Genomic DNA, 17,574 nt, shown 5'->3' with positions numbered 1-17,574 from the left:
CTGTTTTTCAATAAGACATCTTAGAAAAAAAATTTAATTTGACTATTTCAATATCATAAACACATTTCTATTGTTATAAAAGTCTTAAGTGCTTGTGATCAGACAAATCTGTTTTTCAATAAGACATCTTAGAAAAAAAATTTTTAATTTGACTATTTCAATATCATAAAACATTTCTATTGTTATAAAAGTCTTAAGTGCTTGTGATCAGACAAATCTGTTTTTCAATAAGACATCTTTTAAAAAAAAATTTTAATTTGACTATTTCAATATCATAAACACATTTCTATTGTTATAAAAGTCTTAAGTGCTTGTGATCAGACAAATCTGTTTTTCAATAAGACATCTTAAAAAAAATTTTAATTTGACTATTTCAATATCATAAACACATTTCTATTGTTATAAAAGTCTTAAGTGCTTGTGATCAGACAAATCTGTTTTTCAATAAGACATCTTAGAAAAAAAATTTAATTTGACTATTTCAATATCATAAACACATTTCTGTTGTTATAAAATTAAGTGCTTGTGATCAGACAAATCTGTTTTTCAATAAGACATCTTAGAAAAAAAATTTTAATTTGACTATTTCAATATCATAAACACATTTCTATTGTTATAAAAGTCTTAAGTGCTTGTGATCAGACAAATCTGTTTTTCAATAAGACATCTTAGAAAAAAAATTTAATTTGACTATTTCAATATCATAAACACATTTCTATTGTTATAAAAGTCTTAAGTGCTTGTGATCAGACAAATCTGTTTTTCATTAAGACATCTTAGAAAAAAATTTTAATTTGACTATTTCAATATCATAAACACATTTCTATTGTTATAAAAGTCTTAAGTGCTTGTGATCAGACAAATCTGTTTTTCAATAAGACATCTTAGAAAAAAAATTTTAATTTGACTATTTCAATATCATAAACACATTTCTATTGTTATAAAAGTCTTAAGTGCTTGTGATCAGACAAATCTGTTTTTCATTAAGACATCTTAGAAAAAAAATTTAATTTGACTATTTCAATATCATAAACACATTTCTATTGTTATAAAAGTCTTAAGTGCTTGTGATCAGACAAATCTGTTTTTCAATAAGACATCTTAGAAAAAAAATTTAATTTGACTATTTCAATATCATAAACACATTTCTATTGTTATAAAAGTCTTAAGTGCTTGTGATCAGACAAATCTGTTTTTCAATAAGACATCTTAGAAAAAAAAATTGTAATTTGACTATTTCAATATCATAAACACATTTCTATTGTTATAAAAGTCTTAAGTGCTTGTGATCAGACAAATCTGTTTTTCAATAAGACATCTTAGAAAAAAAAATTTTAATTTGACTATTTCAATATCATAAACACATTTCTATTGTTATAAAAGTCTTAAGTGCTTGTGATCAGACAAATCTGTTTTTCATTAAGACATCTTAGAAAAAAAAATTAATTTGACTATTTCAATATCATAAACACATTTCTATTGTTATAAAAGTCTTAAGTGCTTGTGATCAGACAAATCTGTTTTTCAATAAGACATCTTAGAAAAAAAATTGTAATTTGACTATTTCAATATCATAAACACATTTCTATTGTTATAAAAGTCTTAAGTGCTTGTGATCAGACAAATCTGTTTTTCATTAAGACATCTTAGAAAAAAAATTGTAATTTGACTATTTCAATATCATAAACACATTTCTATTGTTATAAAAGTCTTAAGTGCTTGTGATCAGACAAATCTGTTTTTCATTAAGACATCTTAGAAAAAAAATTTAATTTGACTATTTCAATATCATAAACACATTTCTATTGTTATAAAAGTCTTAAGTGCTTGTGATCAGACAAATCTGTTTTTCAATAAGACATCTTAGAAAAAAAATTTAATTTGACTATTTCAATATCATAAACACATTTCTATTGTTATAAAAGTCTTAAGTGCTTGTGATCAGACAAATCTGTTTTTCAATAAGACATCTTAGAAAAAAAAATTTAATTTGACTATTTCAATATCATAAACACATTTCTATTGTTATAAAAGTCTTAAGTGCTTGTGATCAGACAAATCTGTTTTTCAATAAGACATCTTAGAAAAAAAATTTAATTTGACTATTTCAATATCATAAACACATTTCTATTGTTATAAAAGTCTTAAGTGCTTGTGATCAGACAAATCTGTTTTTCAATAAGACATCTTAGAAAAAAAAATTTAATTTGACTATTTCAATATCATAAACACATTTCTATTGTTATAAAAGTCTTAAGTGCTTGTGATCAGACAAATCTGTTTTTCAATAAGACATCTTAGAAAAAAAATTTAATTTGACTATTTCAATATCATAAACACATTTCTATTGTTATAAAAGTCTTAAGTGCTTGTGATCAGACAAATCTGTTTTTCAATAAGACATCTTAGAAAAAAAATTGTAATTTGACTATTTCAATATCATAAACACATTTCTATTGTTATAAAAGTCTTAAGTGCTTGTGATCAGACAAATCTGTTTTTCAATAAGACATCTTAGAAAAAAAATTTAATTTGACTATTTCAATATCATAAACACATTTCTATTGTTATAAAAGTCTTAAGTGCTTGTGATCAGACAAATCTGTTTTTCAATAAGACATCTTAGAAAAAAAATTTAATTTGACTATTTCAATATCATAAACACATTTCTATTGTTATAAAAGTCTTAAGTGCTTGTGATCAGACAAATCTGTTTTTCAATAAGACATCTTAGAAAAAAAATTTAATTTGACTATTTCAATATCATAAACACATTTCTATTGTTATAAAAGTCTTAAGTGCTTGTGATCAGACAAATCTGTTTTTCAATAAGACATCTTAGAAAAAAAAATTTAATTTGACTATTTCAATATCATAAACACATTTCTATTGTTATAAAAGTCTTAAGTGCTTGTGATCAGACAAATCTGTTTTTCAATAAGACATCTTAGAAAAAAAATTTAATTTGACTATTTCAATATCATAAACACATTTCTATTGTTATAAAAGTCTTAAGTGCTTGTGATCAGACAAATCTGTTTTTCAATAAGACATCTTAGAAAAAAAAATGTAATTTGACTATTTCAATATCATAAACACATTTCTATTGTTATAAAAGTCTTAAGTGCTTGTGATCAGACAAATCTGTTTTTCAATAAGACATCTTAGAAAAAAAATTGTAATTTGACTATTTCAATATCATAAACACATTTCTATTGTTATAAAAGTCTTAAGTGCTTGTGATCAGACAAATCTGTTTTTCAATAAGACATCTTAGAAAAAAAATTGTAATTTGACTATTTCAATATCATAAACACATTTCTATTGTTATAAAAGTCTTAAGTGCTTGTGATCAGACAAATCTGTTTTTCAATAAGACATCTTAGAAAAAAAATTTAATTTGACTATTTCAATATCATAAACACATTTCTATTGTTATAAAAGTCTTAAGTGCTTGTGATCAGACAAATCTGTTTTTCAATAAGACATCTTAGAAAAAAAATTGTAATTTGACTATTTCAATATCATAAACACATTTCTATTGTTATAAAAGTCTTAAGTGCTTGTGATCAGACAAATCTGTTTTTCAATAAGACATCTTAGAAAAAAAATTTAATTTGACTATTTCAATATCATAAACACATTTCTATTGTTATAAAAGTCTTAAGTGCTTGTGATCAGACAAATCTGTTTTTCAATAAGACATCTTAGAAAAAAAATTGTAATTTGACTATTTCAATATCATAAACACATTTCTATTGTTATAAAAGTCTTAAGTGCTTGTGATCAGACAAATCTGTTTTTCAATAAGACATCTTAGAAAAAAAATTGTAATTTGACTATTTCAATATCATAAACACATTTCTATTGTTATAAAAGTCTTAAGTGCTTGTGATCAGACAAATCTGTTTTTCAATAAGACATCTTAGAAAAAAAATTTAATTTGACTATTTCAATATCATAAACACATTTCTATTGTTATAAAAGTCTTAAGTGCTTGTGATCAGACAAATCTGTTTTTCAATAAGACATCTTAGAAAAAAATTGTAACTTGACTATTTCAATATCATAAACACATTTCTATTGTTATAAAAGTCTTAAGTGCTTGTGATCAGACAAATCTGTTTTTCAATAAGACATCTTAGAAAAAAATTGTAACTTGACTATTTCAATATCATAAACACATTTCTATTGTTATAAAAGTCTTAAGTGCTTGTGATCAGACAAATCTGTTTTTCAATAAGACATCTTAGAAAAAAAATTTAATTTGACTATTTCAATATCATAAACACATTTCTATTGTTATAAAAGTCTTAAGTGCTTGTGATCAGACAAATCTGTTTTTCAATAAGACATCTTAGAAAAAAAATTTAATTTGACTATTTCAATATCATAAACACATTTCTATTGTTATAAAAGTCTTAAGTGCTTGTGATCAGACAAATCTGTTTTTCAATAAGACATCTTAGAAAAAAAAATTGTAATTTGACTATTTCAATATCATAAACACATTTCTATTGTTATAAAAGTCTTAAGTGCTTGTGATCAGACAAATCTGTTTTTCAATAAGACATCTTAGAAAAAAAATTTAATTTGACTATTTCAATATCATAAACACATTTCTATTGTTATAAAAGTCTTAAGTGCTTGTGATCAGACAAATCTGTTTTTCAATAAGACATCTTAGAAAAAAAATTGTAATTTGACTATTTCAATATCATAAACACATTTCTATTGTTATAAAAGTCTTAAGTGCTTGTGATCAGACAAATCTGTTTTTCATAAGACATCTTAGAAAAAAAAATTGTAATTTGACTATTTCAATATCATAAACACATTTCTATTGTTATAAAAGTCTTAAGTGCTTGTGATCAGACAAATCTGTTTTTCATAAGACATCTTAGAAAAAAAATTTAATTTGACTATTTCAATATCATAAACACATTTCTATTGTTATAAAAGTCTTAAGTGCTTGTGATCAGACAAATCTGTTTTTCAATAAGACATCTTAGAAAAAAAATTTAATTTGACTATTTCAATATCATAAACACATTTCTATTGTTATAAAAGTCTTAAGTGCTTGTGATCAGACAAATCTGTTTTTCAATAAGACATCTTAGAAAAAAAATTTAATTTGACTATTTCAATATCATAAACACATTTCTATTGTTATAAAAGTCTTAAGTGCTTGTGATCAGACAAATCTGTTTTTCAATAAGACATCTTAGAAAAAAAATTGTAATTTGACTATTTCAATATCATAAACACATTTCTATTGTTATAAAAGTCTTAAGTGCTTGTGATCAGACAAATCTGTTTTTCAATAAGACATCTTAGAAAAAAAATTTAATTTGACTATTTCAATATCATAAACACATTTCTATTGTTATAAAAGTCTTAAGTGCTTGTGATCAGACAAATCTGTTTTTCAATAAGACATCTTAGAAAAAAAATTTTAATTTGACTATTTCAATATCATAAACACATTTCTATTGTTATAAAAGTCTTAAGTGCTTGTGATCAGACAAATCTGTTTTTCAATAAGACATCTTAGAAAAAAAATTTAATTTGACTATTTCAATATCATAAACACATTTCTATTGTTATAAAAGTCTTAAGTGCTTGTGATCAGACAAATCTGTTTTTCAATAAGACATCTTAGAAAAAAATTTAATTTGACTATTTCAATATCATAAACACATTTCTATTGTTATAAAAGTCTTAAGTGCTTGTGATCAGACAAATCTGTTTTTCAATAAGACATCTTAGAAAAAAAATTTAATTTGACTATTTCAATATCATAAACACATTTCTATTGTTATAAAAGTCTTAAGTGCTTGTGATCAGACAAATCTGTTTTTCAATAAGACATCTTAGAAAAAAAATTTTAATTTGACTATTTCAATATCATAAACACATTTCTATTGTTATAAAAGTCTTAAGTGCTTGTGATCAGACAAATCTGTTTTTCAATAAGACATCTTAGAAAAAAAATTGTAATTTGACTATTTCAATATCATAAACACATTTCTATTGTTATAAAAGTCTTAAGTGCTTGTGATCAGACAAATCTGTTTTTCAATAAGACATCTTAGAAAAAAAAATTTAATTTGACTATTTCAATATCATAAACACATTTCTATTGTTATAAAAGTCTTAAGTGCTTGTGATCAGACAAATCTGTTTTTCAATAAGACATCTTAGAAAAAAAATTGTAATTTGACTATTTCAATATCATAAACACATTTCTATTGTTATAAAAGTCTTAAGTGCTTGTGATCAGACAAATCTGTTTTTCATTAAGACATCTTAGAAAAAAAATTTAATTTGACTATTTCAATATCATAAACACATTTCTATTGTTATAAAAGTCTTAAGTGCTTGTGATCAGACAAATCTGTTTTTCAATAAGACATCTTAGAAAAAAAAATTTTAATTTGACTATTTCAATATCATAAACACATTTCTGTTGTTATAAAAGTCTTAAGTGCTTGTGATCAGACAAATCTGTTTTTCAATAAGACATTCTGATTCAAAACTTTAAATTATATCTCTACCTTATATCAATATCTCTTTTACATATAATATTAAAGCAAACAATGCCTTCCCTACTTAATTTTACTATTTTATTTTCAATTAATTTCATATTCTTTTATCTTTCACCTTTCTCAATATTTCTAAACGCAACTTCACAGTACATTACATTTAACCACCACTTTCTTTTTATCATAAATTTATTTTTTTAATCTTTATCTTTTTAAATACATTTTCATATAAAATCTTCTCAATTCATTTCAAACACATTCAAAAATAAAATTGTGAAATATTAATATACTATATAAAACTAATATTTTATAATTCATTATTTTTTTAAATACTTCTCAATTTTTTCTTATTCAATTTTTACTAAATAATTTCTTATTTTCTTTTTATTCTTATTCATTCTACATGCTGTTACTAGTTTACATATCATTATCCGAAAAAATAATCATATAACAATCTTACCACATGTTAAAGAAAGATATGAATTTTTTAAAGAAAGGTATGAATTTTTTAAATTTTCACTTCACCTAAATTAAAAGATCAGATATTTGTATTTCCAAATTCCGCGAAAAGGCGCTCTAAAATAACCGTTTTGTAATCTGACCTGAGAATAAACATATATGATACCGATAATCATCAAAAGATCAGATATTACATTTTTATAAATATCAGGGATATTAATGTTTTATCGGTACTATTGCATACTTAGAGATATATTGAAATGTGGGAATAAAGGGTATTCGGAAAAAGAACAGGATATTCATAATATTAATTTATATGATTTTAAATTTGAAATGATTTGTATAGTTAGATGTGTTTGTGAAGTTTGGTAATATGATACAGATTGATTCGTATAAGAATATAAGTGAATTTGTGATTTTTAAAAAGAAATTTTTAGTAAAGATATATTTGAATGGAGAAATATTTGAGAAGCATTGAAAATTTGAGAAGAAAATTGAAAAGGGTATAAAAATGAAAAAGTAAAAATTAATAACGTAATAACATGTTTTAATAAGTTTTAAATAAATTTATAATATAAAAATATATTAATGATAAAATAAATTTGAATAAGGTTTTGAAAATAAATTGAAAAGCAATTGAATAAAAACATAAATTTATGATGAATAGATAAATATAACTAGAAGAAAAGTTAAAGATTTATTTAGTAAGGGAATGATAGAATAAACAAAAATGGAGCAGCTATCATATATCAAAAAGATGCTACGAATAACCATGAATTTCTGAATCAATTTTTAAATTTACACTTTCCAAATTATTCAAAAAATTTAAGAAAGCACGTATGGAATTATTTAAAGCGTGCTTGCACAATTCAACTCAGAGATTGCGATAAAAACGTTTACACACAATATTATATTAGTCCTCCCTATAAATTTCACAAAATTGATTCATCCGGCACCGAACATTCATATTCAATCGTTTACAAATGCGAAGGAAGCTGCAATTACAAAATAAAAGTGACACTGTACCCAAATCAAATTCCAAAAATCGAACCTCTCAGTGGTGAGCATTCATGCAGACCAAAAGGTACAGTTTTTAGAGATATTGAAGAAGAAACAAAAATTAGGGATCTAATGCAAATTACACGTGAACACCATTCAATACAACCTTTAACTTCAGAAGCGCAAATATTATCATATTTACTTTCTGAGGCAACAAAACTTGAAAGGCCTCCAAAAATACCAGAAAATTTACCACGCACATTATACAAAGAGTTTTATCCACATAATTTGGTTATTCCAGATTTTGTGGAACAAATTCTTTCAATTACCAAACAAAATTCCGAAAATTTTCTAAAATACATCGCGTTTTACCCAGAACCAATAATAATTTTCGGTTATGATCGTTCTGTCTCAATTTGTCACTCAGCAACAAAATTATTCTTGGACGGTACCTTTAAAATCGTCCCAAGACAGTTCGATGACAAGGGTCAACTCCTTACATTAATGGTGCTTGACCAACAACGAATGAATACATTCCTGTTGTCCACATTCTTATGAAATCTCGGACAGCAGAAGCGTATACAACCGCATTTTCCGCATTAATTTCAATAATTAGGTTCAACAATTTCAAAACTGTTTACGTAGATTTTGAAATCGCACTTTACAAATCCATTAAATTATTTTGTCCAAACGCAAAGGTTACTGGCTGCTTATTTCATTATCGCCAAGCATTAATTCGCAAAATAAAAGAATTATACCCGAAACAAGAGATACCAAAAGAGATTTTTACACTTTACCAAATTTATTCCTCATTACCTTTCGTCGAAAAAGACTCATTTTATCAAATACTTAAATTAATTGATGAGTCATCTTTCATCGGATTTAATTTCATTGGACTTTCAATCCCGATGCCAAAAGATAAGTCCATTGCTAGAGACTATACTACAAGTTGGACAATTTTAATTATAAATTAAAATAATAATTTGCATTCGCATTACACATCCTAAGTCCAAATCAAACTTGACCGATATGTAATGATAGCTAATAATATATTCCGCGATTAATTAAACATTGTTTAAATCCTGAATGGGTTAAACTTCAATTTAAAAAGGAAGACTGTGAATTATTAAATGAATATGAAAGCCAAAATAAGCTAATGAGGTATAAATATAATGATAAAGAATATTTAATTTCATGGAATCAATGGAGTCATAATCAAAGACCCCATAAACGAGAAGAAGAAATTGAAAATAATGAAATGGAAATCATTGATGACATTAAAGAGGATGGAATTCATATAAAAATAAGAAGTCTGTTTGACCTTAAGAATGATTTATATATAAAAATAAAATAAACTTCTTACGAAAAATTAAAACTTAGTTATGTTTATTATTTTATTTTTTTATTTTGTATGAAATGAGCGTCAAAACTAACAACGTTAAAAAATTAGGATTCACAAACGAGGAAATAAAGGATATATTAGAGGAGGTGGGTTATGAAGTTAATAAATATTATTTAAGAAATTGTAAAAAATTCGCGGAGTTATTAAATGATTTAGATTATGATGGAAAAATGAATAAAGATGATGTTATAAATTTCTTATATCCCACATCTGAAGAAGAAAAACCTAAAGAACCTGATGTTTTCCCTGAATATTATGAAGAACGGATTAAAGATGATGAATATGATGAAATTGAAAGACTGAAAAAATAAGAGATGAAATAGATGAAAAAATTAAGGAATTAAGAGAAGTTGAAAAATATAATGAAAATGAAGTAGAGGGTTTAATGAATATCCCAGCTTCAGAATCAGAAGTACAGAAATCTCATGAAGAAAGATATAAAAATTATGTCTCAGAATCAACACAAAATTTATTAGATGGTGAAATAGATGAAACACTTTCAGAAGAAGGTACTAAATTTATTCGTAAACATAAGTTACAATTTATTGATAATGAAAAATACCCTTGTATCTTACTTTCACCCCCTCTCGATTCTGAGAAATTCAAAAAAGCTCTTAAAAACGTGACATATGCAACTAATACGATTAAGAAAGAAGATCATGATATTTACACAAATTATTATTTAAATAAATGCACAGGTGTTGATAAAGTTTTTGATTTATTAGATAAAATATCAAAAGAAACCATTGGAACTATAAAATTTTGTGTGATTGTGGTTTCATTATTGAAGATACCAATAATGTTTCATATGAAAGAACAGCACCGAAGGAAGACGAAGTTGAAAGGTCTATACCATTCGTTATTAAGAACATAAAAGATATGAAAACTTATAAACATTATATTATTCATTTATTTCAGAAAAAATGGAAGCAACCCATAAAACATCTTCTCATCATTTTATAGCTATTCATACATTCCTTTCAAAGTTGTGAAATTAAATAAGACAGGAATTAGATTTAATGTATCAGGGTACGCATTCTTGAGTAAATTAAAATGTATTCGTCACGTCGCAGATGATAAAAATTTATGTGTTCTTAATTCATTTTATGGGCTTTAAAAAATAAACTTTATTTTTATTTATTTTTTAATTTTTTTTTCTGAAATAAATGAACAAAAACGGAACAGCTAAAATGAATGATAGTCAAATTAGAGCAGAAGGTAGAAGGTTATTTAAACGCTTCTATAACATTCCTGATGGTGTTAATCCTAAAACTCGTAGAAGCTATTTAAATGAAGCAATAGATGCATATGAAGGGTTTGACATTTCATCAGAAAGTAAGAGATTAGCGAGAATGTTAAATGTTAATATTGATTTCTATTATTGTGATCCTCAACCAGAAGACGTGGACATAAATTAGGTAGACTTTCCATTAGTGGATTCAATAATGATAGATCCAGAATTTGAAACAGTAAATATTTTATTAACACAGAGTCCATGTGGAAAACTTCACGCTGACAGAATAACAGACGTAGAAGCACTCACCGGCTATAAAGTTTGTCCATATTGTAAAGAAGAAGTTTATTCTATCCGTGATGATCCAGAAAGGAAATACCAAAGAAGATTTTTAAAGCATTGCGAGAAATGTAAAGAAAATGGAAGATTAATTCAAGACGTTCAATTGCAAAAGACACAGCAACCATATGCACCACATATTACGAAACAGAAGATATATCAGTGGTTATTAGCTCATAATTTGCAGGAATATTATCAACCGACAAGATATTATATTACTTTTGACTTCGAAACATTAGAGACTAAAGAAGAATTACAACTTTCTGAGTGTGCAACTTTGAACGCTTACTTAAAACCATTCATGGTATCATCAACGGTTAAATTAAATGATAAAACGTATACGAGGAATTTTTGCTTAACTTCGAGTGATTCTTTTATTTCTGATTGGATTGAGTTTTTATTTTCAACTGTTCATTAGTTGTTGAATCAAATATTGAACAATATGAAGAATTAATGAAGTCCCATACATTAAATGAAAAACAGAAGGAAGCATTTAAAGAACTTCTAGATGAGGAATTCAATAAAGTGAATATCATAGGTTTTAATTCGGGAAAGTTTTGATTTAAATTTAATTCTTCGTGATTTAAACACTGCAAATGGAAAATAAAATCAATACTGGGTTCATCTTCACAATTTAAGCAAATCATTGTAAAGAAAACAAACGTTCCATATGAATTGAGATTTATTGACATCAGAAATTATATAGCGGGTGGGACATTAGACCAATTCACTCAAGATTTCGGAAACAATAAATCACGTGTTAAATCCTTTTTCTCTTATCAATTCATCACGTGGGAAAATTACGAAGAAGAATTATATAAAGTGGAACCATTCACTCAAGATTCATTTTATTCAGCATTAACTCAAGAAACTATATCAGATAGTGATTATCAAATATATCTCAATGATGCTAAAAATTTTAAGAATAGATTAGAATATTTTATTCATTATTGCAATAAAGATGTTGAAATTATGATTGACCCAATTGATAAAATTATTGAAGAAACATTTGTTTATAAAATTGATATGCTTCATAATCTTTCTTTATCATCGAATGCTTCAATGATTCGTTACGCTTTAGCATATAAAGACTTTAATCCTAATGAAAATATCCTGAGGAAGAGATAGAATCAAGTTTTGAATTAACGAAAAAGTATTGGAAATATAAAATTGAATCATATAAGAAACAAGATGAAAAAGCAGAAAGGGATACTAAAAATAATGTTTCAATGGATGATTTTCAATACTATCACGATTTAATCCTTTCATCTAAATGCAAAATGTGTGGTAAAGCGCTTACATATGCAAATAAACCAACATTGGATAGAATCGATAATGAAAAACTACATACCAAAGAAAATTGTCAGTTAATGTGTTGTTATTGCAATGTCGTAAAATCAAATAAAGATGAAGATGTTCAACGTTTAAGAATCAATTTAAGAAATTACGCATTAAAAAATAATTTACCAATGACTTTAGATTCAGTTGAAGCTTATCACATTCTCCGTAATGTAATTACTGGTGGTTTATCAAATGTTCAACATCGTGTTAATCTTAAAGGAATCACACACATTAATAACTTTCATATAATCCAGAAACTAAAACTGTATCAAATGAGACACTTCCAACATTATGACTCATTTCGTTGGAGTTGACTTTAATTCATTATATCCTTCATCATTTTCATTCTAATCCTCATGATTTCATTCAATATACTGACCATAAAATGTATATGCCGGGAAGATTGAATGGTGTTATCATTTGTGATACAGCAACAAAGAAAGCAAAAGCACTGGGAATAATTAAGAAGAAAAATACTTTATTCGTGGCTGAAGTAAAGGGTCACATTGATGAAAAATACATTAATGATTACATAAACTTTTTACCGATAATAAGAAACTTTGATATTATCACAGATGAAAAAACAATTGGCAGTTTCATGTATAATTACATGAAATCAAACAATCTACCAGTTGACCAGAAACAGAGAAAATTAACTCAGTTAGCATCAACACACAACCAATATCAACCATTTTCTTCTTATTATCTATGGTATCTAATAGACAGATTTCATTTTATCATCGATGATATTCAATCAATTTTAACATTTACTAAAAACACTTGCTTTAATGAATTTGCGAACAAATTTATGAACGAAAGACAAAAGGCTGAATTAGAAGGAAATAAAGGAAAAAGTTTATTTTGCAAGATTTCGCTTAATGGATCATATGGTTACGATGCAATGAATACACAAAATTACGCAAAGACTAAAATAATGAATGCACAGAAGGCACGCGTTGCATGTATGTCAAATAAGTTTAAAAACATAAGAGAAATAGGTGAAGATACATATCAAGTGATGCTTAAAGATAGATTTTATAGATGTGATACATGTTTACAAGAGGCATTCTTCACTTTAGATAATGCTAAATACTGGTATTTGGTTTTCATTTATGATTTTATGTATAAATGCATGAATGTTAATCGTTTTCATTTCATTGAAGGTGATACTGATTCATCTTATTGGACAATCGCTGGCGACCCAAATCTTCCTAACACTCAAGCATTTCAAGCAATTGTTACCGATAAACAATTTTATGATAAAAACATTTTCAAATTCGCACCATCTGATTTCTTCTGTTTTGATGAGAAATTTAAACCTAAATTAAAGAATAAAGCTGAAGAAAAAGCACATGAGAAGAAGTTATTGGGTTTAGCAATTGAGAAACAAGGTGATAACATGGTTGCTTTATGCCCTAAGTGTTATACATCATTCAACGGTTCAATTGATGGAAGTGATTTTAAAAAGATTGCACAAAAAATGAAAGGTGTTAGTTTACGACAAAATAAACAATTAACACCTAAAAATTATTTGGATATAATAAATGATAAAGTGATATTTGATGGTCAGAATATTAATTTACAACTTAAAAACAGGTCAATGACTCGCTTAACAATCGGTAAGACTGCATTAACAGGAGCACACACTAAGGCTGTATGTTGTGAAAATGGATGTTGTATGCCATTTATTTAATACAATTTAAAAACGTAGGGGTTGAGTCATGAATTTAAAATTTTATTTTTAATGAAATGCCACAGAAGAGACAAAAGGAACCAAATCAATTTATACCAAATGGTTTTAACTTTCAGATTCCAAATAATCAACCGCAACGAATTTTTCAAATCCCACCACAGCATCAACAACCGCAGCAACAACCACCACCACCACAACGTCAACGGAGAAGAACATTCACCCCTGAAGAAAGAAATTTCAATAATTTGATGCGTCAACAAAATCAAGGTTTGAGATTTTATCCGGGTAGTAATGGTATACATATAAGGCATCCAAATTTAGATAGAAGATATACCGCTGAGATTCATATTTTACCTAATAATATGGTTAATTTTGCTGGATTTTATGATCATCATCAGGAAATCTGGACTCCACCATTTGATACCGTTTTAGAAGGAGGAACCGTTAATGATGCGATTCAATATGTAAATAATGGTTTTGATACTATGATTCAAAGAGGTGGGCACCCTTAAAACATTTATTTTATTTTTATATAAATGGATAACGCAGATTTAGAAAATTTAATTGATGATTTAGTACTTAATCAAAATTTTCTTAATTATTATGAATTAAAATCATATCTCCAAAAACATAATAACAATATAACGGGTGATGATATGGATTATTATTATTCGTATTATAAAAATGAAATTTTGAAATATCATGATAAAATAATTTCTGAAATTAAAGACAAAATTAAAAATAATGAATATACAAAGGGAAAAACTAAATCACAACTTAAACAGTTGAAAGATTTCAAAAATAAAGTATTAACAGAAGAAGATATTGATGAATTATATAAATTATATAATCCTGAGCCGCAAAAACCAAAGGGAAAAAAACAAAAGAAGAAAAAGCCGAAAACTATATCAATCCGAAATGCATCACTAGCAAAAGTGACATTTGGCGCCAATTTTAAATTGGTGGATTTTGTGTTTATTACTTAAAAAATATAATTGATAAAATATAATTAACATTAATAGAATAATATGGATAAGATTTGATAAAAAACAATCATAAATTTTTTTGGGCGCCATATAGAGAACTATAGTCTGCGAGGTACTGATTCTATCCATGTACCTCGCAGACCATAGTTCTCAGCCAAAATGGCTGAAAATTGCTCACAATTGTTGAAATTGTGAGCAATTTTTAGCCGTTTTGGCTAAGAATTGGAGGGTGTGAGTACTATAGCATGTAATAGTATATCACACCCTCCAATTCTTCCTATGGCGCCGAAAAATTTTTGGTGAAATGCGACGACATTTCACCAAAAATTTTCGGCGCCATATAGAGAACTATAGTCTGCGAGGTACTGATTCTATCTATGTACCTCGCAGACCATAGTTCTCAGCCAAAATGCCTCTAAAATTTGTATACCTATAAACTCAAACTTCAATATATTCAATTTTATTTTTATAATTAATTTAAATATATCCATATAATTCTAATGTTTTCTTTTAATTTAAAAAATAATAATAATAATAATTAAAAATAAAAATAAACTTTTCTATAATATTTATAAAGCTGATTTGATATATATATAACACATTTAGCTTAACAAAATAACTTAGAAAAATTGCCGCGTAAAATAAGAGTAAGTATCACCTTTTTGTCACTTTTTCTAGTGATGCATTTCGGTACGGAACAGAAAAAGCCGAAAACAACACCAAAAGAGAAAGTAGCAAATGTTCAACAGCTAAAGATGCAAAACGCCCAGGTCCTTCAGACCATAAATGAAGCACAAGCTTTAATTTATGATTCATTAGTTAAACCATATTCAGCCCGACTTTTAAATGAAGATCAACTTTTGGAATTCATCCTTCAACATAAACTCGAAGCGGGAAAGTATATCAAACCTTTATATACAGCATATTTAAAACAAATGAATAGAATACATCCAGAATTAATGAAAGGAAAATCAACAACTAAAACTTCATCATCCAAAATCAAAGCAGATAAAATTAAACCACTTACAACACCAAAACCTCCAACGGTAGTACCTCTTCCTTCAGTTAATCCTTCATCATTCACTTTATTATATCCATTTCAAACATTAAAGAAGCAAAAAGATTTTAAAAAGTATTTCAAGATATTAAATAAACCAACCGACCCAAAAATTCAACCGTTAAAGGAAAAATTTAGTCGCCCTTCATTTGCACCATATCCATATTCATACGAAATAGATCATCTGGAATATTCAAAAGGAAACGTTACTTATTTATTCACCATTAACATTAACACTAGATATTTATATTGCATTCCGGTGAAAGGGAAAACAGAACAGGAAACAAGAAGAGCTATTCAATACTTACTAGATCATGAAAGAGTAGATAATATAAGGGGTGATGGTGATAAAGGATTTCAGGCAGCTATGGCTCATTATTTCCCACAAATTAATTTTTACTTCTCATCTTCTCCATATACGTTTCATAATAAAATAGTTGATGCGGTAATGAGAACTCTTAGAGATGCGTTAGGGGTTAACGGTCAGATATACTGGGATGGAAATCATGACTCCATCATACAGCAGTTAGTATATTATTACAATAATACATGGCATAGAACTATAAACATGAAACCAGTGGAAATGAAAAATGATATTTCAAAGAATGGGAATATATTAGAAAGCAAATGGAAAGGTTAAATGATGTTAAACGTGAACAAATTAATTCGGGGCTCATGAATTTTAAACAAGGGGATAAAGTTTTGATTCATCTCGATTATGGAAAAACTGATAAATCAATGACAAAAGAAGACGAAGATTTGACACAATAGCTGAATTTGTTAGATATATTAACGGCAATGCATTAGTTGAAGTTGACAATAAATTAATAGAAATTCCGATTTATTTTATTACTCCATTATATTTAAATAATATTTAATTTTTTTATTTCGTAAGAAATGAGTGACAACGAAGCATCCAAGAGTCCTGATTCAATTAAGATTCAGAGTCCAGACAATGAATATAAAAAGAAACTAAACAGAATTAAATCAAAAATATGCTATTACAAAAAGAAGCCGCAATGCGGCGGGGCTGATGCCCATAAAACTAAAGGAACTGAAAACGATAAAGAGAGGAAAGAAATAATCGAAAAATTAGAAACTTACCGTTCAATCCTTAAACTGAGTGAAGCAAAAATAAAAGAATTTAATAGAATAAATAAATTGATTGGAAGAGATGAATTTAATAAAGATGAATTTTTAAACTCAATCCAAATTTAATTTTTATTCCTCTTCGACAACGTCTCTTCGAGACGCCGAACCCTTCTGGGTTCTTCTTTCCATCATTACTGCATAATCGCATCTTCTCGGTTTTCGTGGTTTGCTGTTTTTAATTTGTTCTTGCATCATTTTTATCATTTCCTCCCTTGTTATGATTCGTGGTAAATTTTGAGCTTGTGGGGTATCCATTTATATAAAAATAAAATTTTGTTATCAGTTATTTTATCATCATTTTATTAAGTTCATCTTTAATTAATTTGAATGATAAGAAAATTTATTTTTGAATAACTGAAGGTGTCAC

The 17,574-nt window shown here is 26.6% G+C and overlaps 2 protein-coding genes and 3 pseudogenes across 5 annotated transcripts, besides 65 other annotated features; 4 read left to right on the top strand and 1 right to left on the bottom strand.

The window, feature by feature from the left end:
- Positions 1–34: part of a mobile genetic element that runs on past the window's edge.
- A 51-nt stretch (positions 35–85) lies between these two features.
- Positions 86–142: a mobile genetic element.
- Positions 143–194: 52 nt separating this feature from the next.
- Positions 195–249: a mobile genetic element.
- A 55-nt stretch (positions 250–304) lies between these two features.
- Positions 305–357: a mobile genetic element.
- Positions 358–411: 54 nt separating this feature from the next.
- Positions 412–468: a mobile genetic element.
- Positions 469–516: 48 nt separating this feature from the next.
- Positions 517–573: a mobile genetic element.
- A 52-nt stretch (positions 574–625) lies between these two features.
- Positions 626–682: a mobile genetic element.
- A 51-nt stretch (positions 683–733) lies between these two features.
- Positions 734–790: a mobile genetic element.
- Positions 791–841: 51 nt separating this feature from the next.
- Positions 842–898: a mobile genetic element.
- A 52-nt stretch (positions 899–950) lies between these two features.
- Positions 951–1,007: a mobile genetic element.
- Positions 1,008–1,058: 51 nt separating this feature from the next.
- Positions 1,059–1,115: a mobile genetic element.
- A 51-nt stretch (positions 1,116–1,166) lies between these two features.
- Positions 1,167–1,225: a mobile genetic element.
- Positions 1,226–1,276: 51 nt separating this feature from the next.
- Positions 1,277–1,331: a mobile genetic element.
- A 55-nt stretch (positions 1,332–1,386) lies between these two features.
- Positions 1,387–1,444: a mobile genetic element.
- A 50-nt stretch (positions 1,445–1,494) lies between these two features.
- Positions 1,495–1,552: a mobile genetic element.
- A 51-nt stretch (positions 1,553–1,603) lies between these two features.
- Positions 1,604–1,661: a mobile genetic element.
- A 51-nt stretch (positions 1,662–1,712) lies between these two features.
- Positions 1,713–1,769: a mobile genetic element.
- Positions 1,770–1,820: 51 nt separating this feature from the next.
- Positions 1,821–1,877: a mobile genetic element.
- A 51-nt stretch (positions 1,878–1,928) lies between these two features.
- Positions 1,929–1,983: a mobile genetic element.
- A 54-nt stretch (positions 1,984–2,037) lies between these two features.
- Positions 2,038–2,094: a mobile genetic element.
- A 51-nt stretch (positions 2,095–2,145) lies between these two features.
- Positions 2,146–2,200: a mobile genetic element.
- A 54-nt stretch (positions 2,201–2,254) lies between these two features.
- Positions 2,255–2,311: a mobile genetic element.
- A 51-nt stretch (positions 2,312–2,362) lies between these two features.
- Positions 2,363–2,420: a mobile genetic element.
- A 51-nt stretch (positions 2,421–2,471) lies between these two features.
- Positions 2,472–2,528: a mobile genetic element.
- Positions 2,529–2,579: 51 nt separating this feature from the next.
- Positions 2,580–2,636: a mobile genetic element.
- Positions 2,637–2,687: 51 nt separating this feature from the next.
- Positions 2,688–2,744: a mobile genetic element.
- A 51-nt stretch (positions 2,745–2,795) lies between these two features.
- Positions 2,796–2,850: a mobile genetic element.
- A 54-nt stretch (positions 2,851–2,904) lies between these two features.
- Positions 2,905–2,961: a mobile genetic element.
- A 51-nt stretch (positions 2,962–3,012) lies between these two features.
- Positions 3,013–3,070: a mobile genetic element.
- A 51-nt stretch (positions 3,071–3,121) lies between these two features.
- Positions 3,122–3,179: a mobile genetic element.
- A 51-nt stretch (positions 3,180–3,230) lies between these two features.
- Positions 3,231–3,288: a mobile genetic element.
- Positions 3,289–3,339: 51 nt separating this feature from the next.
- Positions 3,340–3,396: a mobile genetic element.
- Positions 3,397–3,447: 51 nt separating this feature from the next.
- Positions 3,448–3,505: a mobile genetic element.
- Positions 3,506–3,556: 51 nt separating this feature from the next.
- Positions 3,557–3,613: a mobile genetic element.
- A 51-nt stretch (positions 3,614–3,664) lies between these two features.
- Positions 3,665–3,722: a mobile genetic element.
- Positions 3,723–3,773: 51 nt separating this feature from the next.
- Positions 3,774–3,831: a mobile genetic element.
- A 51-nt stretch (positions 3,832–3,882) lies between these two features.
- Positions 3,883–3,939: a mobile genetic element.
- A 51-nt stretch (positions 3,940–3,990) lies between these two features.
- Positions 3,991–4,044: a mobile genetic element.
- A 54-nt stretch (positions 4,045–4,098) lies between these two features.
- Positions 4,099–4,152: a mobile genetic element.
- Positions 4,153–4,206: 54 nt separating this feature from the next.
- Positions 4,207–4,263: a mobile genetic element.
- A 51-nt stretch (positions 4,264–4,314) lies between these two features.
- Positions 4,315–4,371: a mobile genetic element.
- Positions 4,372–4,422: 51 nt separating this feature from the next.
- Positions 4,423–4,481: a mobile genetic element.
- A 51-nt stretch (positions 4,482–4,532) lies between these two features.
- Positions 4,533–4,589: a mobile genetic element.
- Positions 4,590–4,640: 51 nt separating this feature from the next.
- Positions 4,641–4,698: a mobile genetic element.
- Positions 4,699–4,749: 51 nt separating this feature from the next.
- Positions 4,750–4,807: a mobile genetic element.
- Positions 4,808–4,858: 51 nt separating this feature from the next.
- Positions 4,859–4,914: a mobile genetic element.
- A 51-nt stretch (positions 4,915–4,965) lies between these two features.
- Positions 4,966–5,022: a mobile genetic element.
- A 51-nt stretch (positions 5,023–5,073) lies between these two features.
- Positions 5,074–5,130: a mobile genetic element.
- Positions 5,131–5,181: 51 nt separating this feature from the next.
- Positions 5,182–5,239: a mobile genetic element.
- A 51-nt stretch (positions 5,240–5,290) lies between these two features.
- Positions 5,291–5,347: a mobile genetic element.
- Positions 5,348–5,398: 51 nt separating this feature from the next.
- Positions 5,399–5,455: a mobile genetic element.
- Positions 5,456–5,507: 52 nt separating this feature from the next.
- Positions 5,508–5,564: a mobile genetic element.
- A 51-nt stretch (positions 5,565–5,615) lies between these two features.
- Positions 5,616–5,672: a mobile genetic element.
- A 50-nt stretch (positions 5,673–5,722) lies between these two features.
- Positions 5,723–5,779: a mobile genetic element.
- Positions 5,780–5,830: 51 nt separating this feature from the next.
- Positions 5,831–5,887: a mobile genetic element.
- A 52-nt stretch (positions 5,888–5,939) lies between these two features.
- Positions 5,940–5,997: a mobile genetic element.
- Positions 5,998–6,048: 51 nt separating this feature from the next.
- Positions 6,049–6,103: a mobile genetic element.
- A 54-nt stretch (positions 6,104–6,157) lies between these two features.
- Positions 6,158–6,215: a mobile genetic element.
- A 51-nt stretch (positions 6,216–6,266) lies between these two features.
- Positions 6,267–6,323: a mobile genetic element.
- A 51-nt stretch (positions 6,324–6,374) lies between these two features.
- Positions 6,375–6,429: a mobile genetic element.
- Positions 6,430–6,484: 55 nt separating this feature from the next.
- Positions 6,485–6,526: a mobile genetic element.
- A 563-nt stretch (positions 6,527–7,089) lies between these two features.
- Positions 7,090–7,155: a mobile genetic element.
- A 578-nt stretch (positions 7,156–7,733) lies between these two features.
- Positions 7,734–8,874: a mobile genetic element.
- A 450-nt stretch (positions 8,875–9,324) lies between these two features.
- Positions 9,325–9,845: a mobile genetic element.
- TVAGG3_0743550 lies at positions 9,420–9,782 on the top strand (annotated as a pseudogene). The gene has a single exon. A coding segment is annotated over exon 1 (363 nt).
- A 2,362-nt stretch (positions 9,846–12,207) lies between the features above and the next one.
- On the top strand, positions 12,208–13,371 carry TVAGG3_0743530 (annotated as a pseudogene). Its single transcript has one exon. A coding segment is annotated over exon 1 (1,164 nt).
- A 252-nt stretch (positions 13,372–13,623) lies between these two features.
- Positions 13,624–14,012, top strand: TVAGG3_0743520 (annotated as a pseudogene). The gene has a single exon. A coding segment is annotated over exon 1 (389 nt).
- Positions 14,013–16,197: 2,185 nt separating this feature from the next.
- Positions 16,198–17,574: part of a mobile genetic element that runs on past the window's edge.
- On the top strand, positions 16,953–17,273 carry TVAGG3_0743510 (uncharacterized protein; the record flags this gene model as incomplete). The annotated part of the gene is made up of 1 exon (XM_001579792.2): positions 16,953–17,273. The coding sequence occupies one exon, from the start codon at positions 16,953–16,955 to the stop codon at positions 17,271–17,273; it is 321 nt and encodes a 106-aa protein (XP_001579842.2).
- Positions 17,277–17,462, bottom strand: TVAGG3_0743500 (uncharacterized protein; the record flags this gene model as incomplete). Its single annotated transcript, XM_001581231.1, has 1 exon — positions 17,277–17,462. One exon carries the CDS (start codon positions 17,460–17,462, stop codon positions 17,277–17,279), a length of 186 nt encoding a protein of 61 aa, XP_001581281.1.

The sequence above is a fragment of the Trichomonas vaginalis genome, chromosome III (genome assembly GCF_026262505.1).
Source record: "Trichomonas vaginalis G3 chromosome III, whole genome shotgun sequence".
NCBI lineage: Eukaryota > Parabasalia > Trichomonadida > Trichomonadidae > Trichomonas > Trichomonas vaginalis.
The sequence above is the reverse complement of the archived record's forward strand: the minus strand, read 5'-3'. Positions and strand labels throughout refer to the sequence as shown.